Source organism: Meleagris gallopavo, chromosome 31 (genome assembly GCF_905368555.1).
Source record: "Meleagris gallopavo chromosome 31, MGAL_WU_HG_1.1, whole genome shotgun sequence".
Lineage (NCBI taxonomy): Eukaryota > Metazoa > Chordata > Aves > Galliformes > Phasianidae > Meleagris > Meleagris gallopavo.
Window position 1 is genome coordinate 2,284,467 of NC_139434.1, and position 11,089 is coordinate 2,295,555.

The 11,089-nt window shown below is 59.8% G+C and overlaps 1 protein-coding gene across 1 annotated transcript; it reads left to right on the forward strand.

The window, feature by feature from the left end:
- The first annotated feature begins 1,324 nt into the window (after positions 1-1,324).
- On the forward strand, positions 1,325-5,499 carry ENDOU (endonuclease, poly(U) specific). The gene is given in 7 exon segments (XM_085212164.1): positions 1,325-2,571; positions 2,851-3,022; positions 3,759-3,958; positions 4,037-4,150; positions 4,361-4,467; positions 4,754-4,896; positions 5,093-5,499. Coding segments are annotated over 7 exon segments (1,359 nt in total). The 5' UTR covers positions 1,325-2,063; the 3' UTR covers positions 5,208-5,499.
- Positions 5,500-11,089: the final 5,590 nt, after the last annotated feature.

Here is an 11,089-nt window from a genome sequence, read left to right on the forward strand (position 1 = left end):
TGAGTTAGAGGGCTCAGCCCCGCTCTGTGTGGCCAGGAGCTGCATGCAATGCAATGCACATGAAAAAAAAGGGTTTGAGAGATGGGGCAGAGCAGGGCTCAAAGGCTGCATGGGCAGGGATGGCTGCTGCAATAAGGAGCATCTGAGCATCGTGCTTTTGGCTCTGCTCATCGACATGCTGCACGTGATGAGCTGCTGCCATTGCTGCATTCTTGCATGAAGTGTGGACCTGTGGTCTGTCCTCGAGTAAAGGAGTTTCATCACCATTCTGATGCTGTGAGCTGTACCTGACGCTCCAGAAGCAGGCAGCTCAACCCAGGATGAGCAGTGAGGAATTTTGCAAGGCCAAGGGGTGAGAGGAGCTGCTTCCACATTGGGCTGCCCGTGAGGAGTCACCACATTCTCATCCTGATTAATGACCCTCATTAGGAAGCACAGCTCTGGCTGAGGAGCTGAAGAGCTGTTTGGCTCCGTACAGGCAGAGTATCCACTGATCTTGGCACAAGCTCAGTGCAGACTCCATCGTTGTTTTGGGGCCATTCTGAGGATTTGGCTGCTAAAACCACATCTGTCCTCAACTTGCCTCATTTGGCAACCATAGGGAGAGGATTCTGCTGGGGGAGGGCAGGAAGCTTGAGTCGTGTGTAGGGGAGTGATGGGTCAGAGATGAGGGCAGAAGGATGAGCCCAGGTCCTTCCACACAGATCCCCAGCATCCTCTGGGCACAGCATCCCCTGGGCACAGCATCCCCTGGGCACAGCATCCTATGGGAACAGCATTTGGGCACAGCATCCCATGGGCACAGCATCCTTTGGGCACAGCATCCTTTGGGCACAGCATTGCACAGCTGCTGTGCTGAGCACTGCAGGACACATCCCTCTCCTCCTGACCTCCTCCAGCACTGCCAGCTCTCCCTTTGGTTCCTCTCCCCAAAGAGTTCCAGCAGCTCTAACATAACCATGAAGAGTTGCAGGCTGCCCTATAGCTGTATTTAGGTTCAAACCTGGTGAGCAGGCATCCTCCTGCAGCCATCCCACTGCAGGGAAAAATCTGGAATGCTGCAGCTCTTCTTGCACCTGAGCCTTGGAAGGGAATGGCCGATGCTGAGCTCTCTCTGAAGGCTCTGTGCAGCTCCCAGCCCTGCTGAGCTGCAGTGCATCCCAGTGCTGGGCTTTGCCATAACATGCTCAGGGAACTTCTCAGCGCTGACCCATGCGTGGGCAGTTCCTGCCTTGTGCAATCCCCCCAGGGCTGCAGCTGGAAAACGAGCCTGGATGTGTCATTCGGGCTGACAGATCCCCACTGCTGCCTTGGGAGTGAGAGGGATGGAAACAAGACGGGGATTGCTGCTGCTCATCCCCACTGGGGCTCCAAACCTGCTCAGCTGGGTGACCTGGGGGCAGATGGAGCAGCACTCACCTCAAACTACTGGATGAGACAAAGTAGAACCATGGGCAAATCTCCCCCAGGAGCATCCCAGGAAGCCAAGCAGCACTCAGCAGTGCCCAAATGGGGCTGCTGAGCAAAGAAATTCTTCCCTCCCACCACCACCTGTAGTTTGGCAGCTTCAAAAAGCAGAACTGGGGCGAAACGCACGACGACTGAGCAATGAATGTGGTTGGAGGGAGAAATCACTCAGTGCAACACTCAGAGGTCACAGCAATGGGTTTGCCAATGTTGTCTCCCACCTTGGTGCCATACAGCACCCTGCGAGTGCCCCTTGTCCTTTTGGGGCACGACGTCAGCACCACTCATAGCACAGCTTGGGGCTCTGCTCTAATTTTAGGTGTGTAATGGAGATGCATGATGCACGGATGGTATAAATAGCTCAGGAAGGAGTCCCAAGTTTTCATTGCAAATTGCAAATAAAGGCGTCTGGAATGTGGTGCTCCTCTGGGCAAGGGCTGAGACGGGCATTAATGGGTGAATCAGGGCAGGAATGAATGAAGGAGCCACGACGGTCCTTCCTGGTGCCAAGTGACTGCGATGTCCCTGTGGCTGAATGACCACAGAGAAGTTGTCCTGAGGACTCATCTGACCCAAACCCAACTCATCCATCCCAAATGTTCCCGAGTAGCTCCAGCCTCGGAGCTTGGTCCATTTTGCTCTGCCAAAGTGAGGAGGGAATGGTGCCGGAACGCACAGCCAGCACTCTGGGCACTGGGATGCTGCAGATTGAGGGGCTCCTCAGCCCCACAGTAGCCAGAGTTCCTCTTCTCCCCCCCTGGACACCCCCAGTGTGGCTGTCCCCATGCTGTTCCATTGTCCCCACGCTGTCCCTTTGTCCCCACGCTGTCCACCAGGACCCAGAAGGAAGATCCGCTCCCGGATTTGGGTCTGGATGGAGCAGGGCTGCCGGCCCGCCCCACAGAACCACACTGTTGTTCCTCTCCCCCAAAGCCCTGTACACGGACCCCGACTCCTGCAGGGGACGCTGCGATGAACCCTACAGCCACGAAGATGAGTGCCACTGTGACGCCGGCTGCCAGAGCCGCAACAGCTGCTGCTGGGATTACCTGGAGCACTGCGGGGCGGGTAAGCATGGATGGGTGGGCAGCACCCAGTAATGGGGTGCAGAGGGCTGAATGCACCCACCTGCGCTGCTTTGCAGCTGGGTGCACGGTCCTGGGCACAGCTCCTTCACCCTGAGCTCTTCTCTTGGCTCCGTGCAGGTGAGGAAGCGGTGCACAGACGTGCTGAAGGTGAGCAGCATCACCCCATAGGGATTGCGGGGAGCAGCATCACACCTGAAGGCTTTTACCCAAAAAGGGAGGGCTTGGTGCTGGCTGGGAGCACCCCTCCATGCTCCGGGGTCATGCCATGCCCCCCAGCACCCATCTCTCTCCTCAGAGCACTTCTCCAGCAGCCACGATGCCATCAGCGATGAGGAGCTGCTCCACGTTTCCGAGCAGCTCTATGGGGCGGATCACAACAAGGCTCAACCCAACGACATCGCCATCAACCCACAGCACCGGGCTGCCCCCGACCAAACGGGGCTCCAGGAGGATCTCTCCCCTGAGCCGTGAGTGTGTTTCATCAGTGCGTGGCCAGGAGGTTGGGTTGGATGGTCTTAAAGGGCTTTTCCAGCCCATAGTGGTTCTATGGTTCCAAGGGGATGCCGTGGTCAGGACCCGAACACCTGGGTTGGGGGGAGGATGGTTTTCACGTGGGATCTCTACTCATAGAGCTGTAGAATCATGGAATCGTTCAGGTTGGAAAAGACCTCCAAGATCTCGAGGTCCAACCCCAGCCCATCCCCCCGTGCCCACTGACCGCGTCCCCAAGTGCCACATCCTTGCCATTCCTTGTCCCCTCCTGGGTTGGTGGCCCCACCACCGCCCTGGGCGGTCCATGCCAATGCATTACCACTCTTTTGGAGAAGAAATTGTTCGTAATATCCAACGTGAAGCTCCCCTGGTGCAACCTAAGGCCGTCACCTCTCATCCCATCCTCACCCCAACCTCCTTTCAGGGCGCTGTTGAGAGCAATAATGTCATCCCTGATCCTCCCTTCTCAAGACTGAGCCATCCCAGTCCCCATCAGATTTGTGCTCCAGACCCCTCCCAGCTCCATTCCCCTCTCTGGACACATTCCAGCACCTCCACGTCTTTCCTGGTGGTTTTTATGACCCAAGTGCTGCACTTGGTCTTATTGAACCTCATTCCATTGACTTCAACCCACGGATTCAGCCCACCCAGACCCCTCTGTAGGACCTCCCTACCCCTCTCCTCCCCAACTCAGGTCCCGCTCTCTCCCAGGCTCTATGCATACGTCAACGAGAAGCTCTTCTCCAAACCCACCTACGCCAGCTTCATCCGTTTGCTGGACAACTACCAGCGGGCAACGGGCCGTGAGGAGGAGGTGACGGCCGAGGAGCTGCAGGAGCAGAACGTCTTCCTCCAGGAGGTGATGAAGACGGAGCTCATGAAGAAACTTTTTGCTTTCCTCCATAAAAAAAGTGAGCGTGGATCAAGGCCGGGGCTGGCCGCGATGGGGTCCGTGTGCTGATCTAGCAGCTCCTTCCCTCCGCATGCAGATCGTTACGGCTCCGAGGAGGAATTCCTGCAGGATCTGAAGGAGATGTGGTTTGGGCTCTACTCCCGAGGTGATGGAGAGAAGGACTCCAGCGGCTTCGAGCACGTCTTCTCAGGTGGACTGCACCCCAGGAGGGTGGGGAATGTGGGGCGGCTCCTTGGGGTCCTGGGTGGGGGATTTGGGTTGGGTTGGGGGCAGCACCGTGGAGCAGAGCTGGGATCTGGGGCGTTCGGCCTCATCTGAGCACATCCCTCGTTTAGGGGGGCAAAGCTGGGGGATTTGGGGTGGGGGTGCCCAGCTCACCTCGATTCTCCTTTGCGTTTAGGGGAGATTAAAAAAGGGAAAGTGAGTGGATTTCACAACTGGATCCGCTTCTACCTCCTGGAAAAGCAGGGACTGGTCAACTACTTCAGCCACAACTTTGATGGGCCGGTGAGCCATCCTATGGAGCGATGTAGGATTTGGGCAGGGAGTGCTGACCCCCCTCCATCAGCTGCATCCCTAGGAGGGAAACAAAGACCCCCAGGATGTGGGGCAGAGTTACTCAGCCTGCTACATCCCCAATAGGGACCTTGGGATGGAAGCAGGGTGGGCAGGTCTCACTGCAATGGGCGAATGGGGCAGATGTGGGGCTGGGAGTGCGCTGCTTGGGGTGCAGCCAGGCTTTGCACGGGATCCTGGAGGATCTCATTCCCAAACTCCCTTCTGCTGCTTCCAGTGGGACGCCTACCCTGATGTACTGGGGCTGCAGTTCAGCTGGGACGGCTTCTACAAGGAGGTGGGCTCTGCATTCATTGGCTGCAGCCCCGAGTTTGAGTTTGGCATCTACACGTTGTGCTTCATTGCTCGACCTGGGAGGGCGTAAGTACTGCATCCGTCCGTCTGTCCGTCCTCTGGCCACGGTGCCAGCGGTGTCCTCCTGTCCCCATTCTGGATTTGGGAAACCCTATGGAACAGCTGAGCCAGGTCCCACTGTCCTCAGCTTTGGGGTGGGGTTGGGGACGTGGGGACACCCTATGGAGGTGATGGGGTGGAGCAGAGCTGTGTGTCCCCACAGATGTCACCTGAGCTTGGGTGGCCACGGCGTCAGCATCCAGACCTACACCTGGACCAAGTCCACCTACGGCCACGGCAAGAAATACATCGCTACTGCCTATATCATCTCACCCTGAGCCCACCCACATCCCGGCCAAGAGGAATGGGGCTTCTGCAGCCCCTCTGCTCCGGGGCCGTGGGCTGCCCCACAGCACGGCCCCCCATATGGGGCAGGACTGGTCCTGCCCTGGGAGACGGATGGCCACAGGACTGGTGTGGAGCAGGGCAGCCCATGTGGAGGCTGTGGGGGGATGGAGGTGGCAGCCCCAGTGCCATCGAGTGTGGCATTGCCTGCTGGCAGCAGGAGAGCCGGGGGGCTGTGAGGGATTTGCAGTGGACAGAAGCAACCTCAAGTGGAATAAATACTGATGCTGGAAGGGAATGCGTTCAGTTCCTCACTGCTGTGGGTCAGGGTGGGTTCGGGGGCCTCTGTGCTGCTCGTCCATCTGGAACAGCACCCCAAAAATTGTCCCCCCTCCACCTCTCCTTCTCCCAGCCCTGCAGCCAGCTGGGTGCTAACAGGCTAATTCCTGCCCCAAGGAATTGCCCCACTGGGGCCCTCTGAGCTGCTGTGTCCTCAAGCTGTGTCCCTGAGGCTGTGTCCTCCCCCCGAGGACCATCACAGGGGAAATGGGGGCTGCCTGCACCGAAGCCCAGCTGAACTCTCCCCAGAGACCCCCAGCTCTCCCCAGTGCCCCCCAGCACAGAGCACAAACCCGGGAGCCCCGTGTGCAGCTTGTCCAAAGGAGACAACACCCATCGTAACTCCATCCCCCAGATCCCCACAAAGTCCTCACACTCTGGGGGTGACAAAGACCCCAAAAAGTCTGCTGAGCCCCCTCAAAGCGTTCCTCCCCGTGCTCAGCCCCACACGTACACCCTCTCCTCCTCTCCTGAGGATTTCGGGTGCCACCAGCAGCAGGGCAACTTTATGTGTGTATATGTGTGCGTCCCACCCTATTTACATCCCCCCCCCCCCTATTTACATCCTCCTCCCTTCCCCCCTTTTGCACGGGGTCCCAGGGTGGGGATGCTGCTCTGGCGGGCAGCGCTGCTGAGATTGGAGCTTCCCGACAGATGGCGGCTGCAACAGTTCCTGGCGGAGGGCTGGGCGTCCCCGCGCCATCTGCCAGGGGTCACAGGTGACCCCCAAACCCCGCCGAAGGGGAGGGGGCATGCCAGAGCGTGATTTATAGGGATGCACTGGGGAGCGTGTCGGGGGGGTGGGGGGCGGGACGGGTGGGTGCAGGGTTGGAGGGGGTGCATCTCTCTCTTTCCCCAGCTCTGTGCCATGCAGCCAGGCGCATGCAGCAGCCCAGGAGCTGCGGGGGGATGCTCTCCTGCTGGGGTGGGTTTGCAGGGGGCAGATTGCACAGGGCAGAGCACATGGGGATGATGATGCCCCGCGTATCTGCTTGCTGGAGCCACCCTAAAGCTTTCTGGCGGAGCTATCAAGGCAGCTGGTGGCGGCTGCTTGTCGCAGGGCTGCCCTGGCACAGCACCCAGCTCCTCCTCCCCAACCCCATCCTCCACGTGCCCACCTCAGATATCCTCCCCATGATGCCCAACTGCCCTTTCCTGTCCATCCAGAAGGATCCCAGCACCACGGAGGGTGCAGCTCTGCCCTTTGCAGCTGCAGGGCACCCAGGGCTGATTTTCCTGCAGCCATTTCTGGGGTGAATGGAGGCAAAACCCCAGCAGGAACAGCTCACCCACCTCGCTGCCATTCTGCTGCGATGGGGATGGGATGAAGTGCTGAGAGATGCTTGGGGGATGCTGGGGAGCTTTTATTTACTTTGGCTGCATCCAGAAGGACGTTCCCTCGTTGCTGCAGGCTCTGGAGGTGCAAGAAGGAAGGAGAAGGGCATGTCCCTGGGAATCAGCTTGGGCTGGAAGCTGGCAGCCAGGACCTGAAGGCTGCAGGTAACACCCAGCAGCAGAGCACAGCCAGAGGGTCAGTGTGGGCACAGTCCCTGCTCCAGCCTCGACCCACAGCATCCACAGGGACGTGGCCAAGGACCTTGAAGATCCTTTGGGGTCCGGCACCCTGTGCACTGCTGGAAGGGACCCTAAGACCTTCCCCAGGGTCACTCCATCCCTCCCCGTCTCCCTGTCCTGGGGACAGACTCTGCAGAGAGGAGAGGAACCCCCAGAAAGTGTTGGGAAATGAAACAAAACAAGCGGAGAAGAAAGGGAAGGGCAGAAGCGGGGCGGAGAGGAGGGGCAGGTGTCAGCAAGCTGCCTCCAGCCATCTGTTGCCAGCTTGGGGACTCGGGCCCCCCCCCCAGAGCTGCGTCTGATGGGGATGATGCTCAATCTCGGGGGGACACGCGGCCACATCCCCCACCTGAGCGCAGTCGGGGATGTGGGGCTGAGAGGGAGTGTGGGGGAGGCGGGGGGCTGCACCCAGGAGGAACGGGGCTGTCCCCGCGGTGCCCCACAGAAACTCGCCTGGCAGATGTGCCCCCTCCTACAGTCAGGGTTATGCGAGGCGAGGTGAGAGAGCAGCCCTGAAACGTGGCTTTGGGGGATGTGCAAAGGTGATGGGCATCGTGCAGAGGGGCTGCGGGATGCGGTGAGCACCTCTATGCAGGGCACCACGTCTGCATCCCCAAATTATTCCCCTGGGTAAGCTGAGTGGCTCCAAAGGTGGGCAAGAGACCCCCAGAAAGGTTCTCATCCTCAGGGATGACAGTGGCATGGGTCTGCCCCACACCCCATGGGTCTGACCCGCACCCCATGGGTCACCCCTACACCTCACAACCAGACCCTGGGTGCCACACCGTCCCCACGGGAGCTTTGCAGAGTGAGGACGAGGAGGGTCCCATCTCCCCACGAGCCCTGTGTGTGTGTGTGACATCCTAATCCCAGAGGCCGCGGGGAGTGGGACGCTGAGTGGAGGCTCTAATCCCCTTCCGTAAGCGATACGGCCCTAAATGCCCCGATGGGACTCCGACCACATCTGGTCACACAGCCCACGGGGCTGCCCGGCACGGCGCTGCGCTAAGAGGATGAGGATGCAGAGGGGGACAGGATAAACCATTTACGCCGCGGGCGCTGTTCTCTCGGCGGCGATCAGATGTCGGAGCTGCGGCTCCATCTGGGCACGCGGCACCTCGGAGGCCCCCCTCCTCGCTTCGTGTCCCGTGCAAAGAGCCCCACGTCATGCAGCCACCTGCCGTCCTGCTCCCTATGCTCGGTGCTGTGGCAGAAATGCCCCCCAGCAGCCCCCCGCCCTTCCAGCGCCAACCCTGCGCTCCGCCCTGCGCTGCAACGCTCGGCTCTGTGCCAAGGAGGGAGATGCTGTCCCGAGGACGGGGAGAGCAGGAGGGGGTTCAGAAAGCTGCTACCCCTGCCCTGAGTGGAGGAAATGACCCCAGATAAGCTCAGGTGCTCCTCGAGCATCCTAGAACAGACCCGGTGGCTGTGCTCCGTTCTCCCCGCGTTCGTTTGGGGATGTGGGTGTGGGGCTGAATCCTGCTGCCAGGCTCCGGTCACCACGAATCCTCCTTTCACAGCTCATGTTTCCCTCTGGGCTGCGAACCCAGAGCCCCTCCTGAGGGGGCATTGCTGGCAGCTGGGCTGGGGGCTGTGCTCAGCGCCGGGTTAACGAGCGCAGCCCCACAGCGCGGCCGTTAGCACATATGGGCACGTGAGCGGGGAGAGACGCGTGCCGGGATCCTGGAGGCGTTCGGTCAGAGCTCCCTCTTCTCCATCACTTCTCACAGCTGCAGACTCCGTTCCAGTGCGAGGGCAGTGATGGTCCAACTACGGAGATGCTCAGAGCCACCCCCCCTGCATCCCCCTGCATCCCTTCTTCATCCCCCACGTGTCCTTCTTGCCTCCCCCTGCATCCCCCCTACATCTTTCCTGCATTCCCCCTGCATCCCCTCTGCATCCCCCATGTGCCCCTCCTACATCCCTCCTGCACCCCTCCTGCATCATCCCTGCATCCCCCCTCCACCTCCCATTCACTCCCCATTGCATCCCCCCCTGCATCTCTCTACATCCCTCCTGCATCCCCCCCATATCCTCCCTGAACCCCCCCCGTATCCCTCCTGATCCTCCTGCACCCCTCCTGCACCCCTCCTGCACCCCTCCTTCATCCCCCATGCATCTTCCCCGCATCCCCCCTACATCCCACCATGCATCCTCCCCAAATCCTCCCCACACCCCTCCTGCCCCCTCCACCCCCCCACCATGCATCCCCCCCCCCCATCCCTCCCATCACAGAGCAGCGGGTGTGGATCAGACACGTTGATGGGATGTTGCTGCTGACCCACAGCTGTCTGCAGCCGTTGCAGAGCCACACAGGGCCACAGCAGTTGCCATGAGCTGTGACCAACGGCCAGGGCTGACTGTGTCCCCTCTCCCCATGTCCCCCCACCCCCCCCCCGGTGAGGGACACCCCGTGGGGACGCGGAGCAGCCAACTGTTCCCCGCTGAGGCCGGCGGGCCGCAGCCCTGGCTAATCCAATCCATCAGGGGGGTAATGAGCTATGAAAGTGCGGATTCAATTAAGGGGGATTGCGACGGAAGGCAGAGGCCGGTGGCAGACGGAGAAAGGAGAGCTCTCCCCTCTGAAAGGGTCCATCTGTGCCGCCGGGTCCCGTCTTTGTGCTCCCTGAAAGGGACAGCGGTGCACAAAAGCGGCCGCTGAGGCTGCGGTGCTCCCCATTTCCCTGGGGGGGGAGAGGGGGGGGGAAACTGAGGCACGGAGGGGCGAAGGAAGCAGCACCAGGTTGGGTTTGGGGAGCAGAACGCATGGCCCTATGGATGCATGCTGGTTTGTGGGTGCTTTCTATTTCCTCTTGGAGCTGGGGGTCCCTTGGTGGGTTCTCCGTGGCCCCAGTGCCCCAGTGAGCCCCCAAGCTCTGTGCTTTGCCCCCTACATTGAAGCTCAGTGCCTCAGTTTCCCCATCTGGGTGGGGGATGCACCCAGGAGTGCGTGCAAAGCCTTCAGTTCCAACCTCCCCTCAGCTCCGTGCATCCCTGTGGGATTCCACAAGCCTAGAAACCCCCCCCCCTCTTTTTCCTTTCCCCCCCCTTGGGGCTCTTCATCAGAGAGCCGCCCCCTGATTGCGACCTGGGGGGGGGGGGGGGGGATTGGGATGGGGACGAGTTTAAAGACAGGATTATTCCTGTACAAATTCTGATTAAACCGTCCCCAAGCCCTCCTGCTACAAGATTAAGCGGAGCTCTAATCTAGCCCGAGCAGCAAGACTTCGTCAATAACTCCAAATCTCTCTGCTGTTAGTTTATCTGGTGGGGATTAAGCAGGGAGGTCCCTGAACTTGTATTATAATAGTATTTTTGCAAACAAAAAGAAAGAAAAAGGGGAAAAAAAGGAACGTGTGCTGGGAGCCAGTACTGCCTCGCAGCCAGGGCTGGGGCTGCCCTGTCCGTGTTGCTCTATGGGGAGCACAGAGCTGAGCCCTGGTGGCACCCAAAAAATGTCTTTTGTGGCCCAAGCATGAGATCTGAGTGCCCCATATCAGGGTGCGAGGTGGGGTTTGGTCCCTCCTCATCCTGCACACCCATCCAGAGCATCCCGAGGTCAGACAGCCTCACCAGGGCCAGGGAAAGGCCACGCTGACCCCTGGCAGGGATGTTCCCTGAGGTGCCAGGTGGACCCGTGGCATCTTCAGAGCTCCCTGGATCCCGTGGCAGGCTGTTCCCCACTCTCAGTGGGGCTGGGAACGGTGGCTGTGCTGGGATGGCCCTGGGGTGTGGGGTGTTCTGGAGATGGGGGATGTTCTGGAGATATGTGATGCTACAGAGATAGGGGATGATTTGGAGACGTGGGATGCTCCATAGATGCTGAATGTTCTGGAGATGCGGGGTGCTCCGGAGATGTTCGGAAATGTGGGATGCTCCAGATGTAGGATGTGGGATTTCCTTGGGAAGTGGGTTGGCCCTGGGATGTGGGGTGTTCTGGAGGTAGATGTGGAATGCTCCA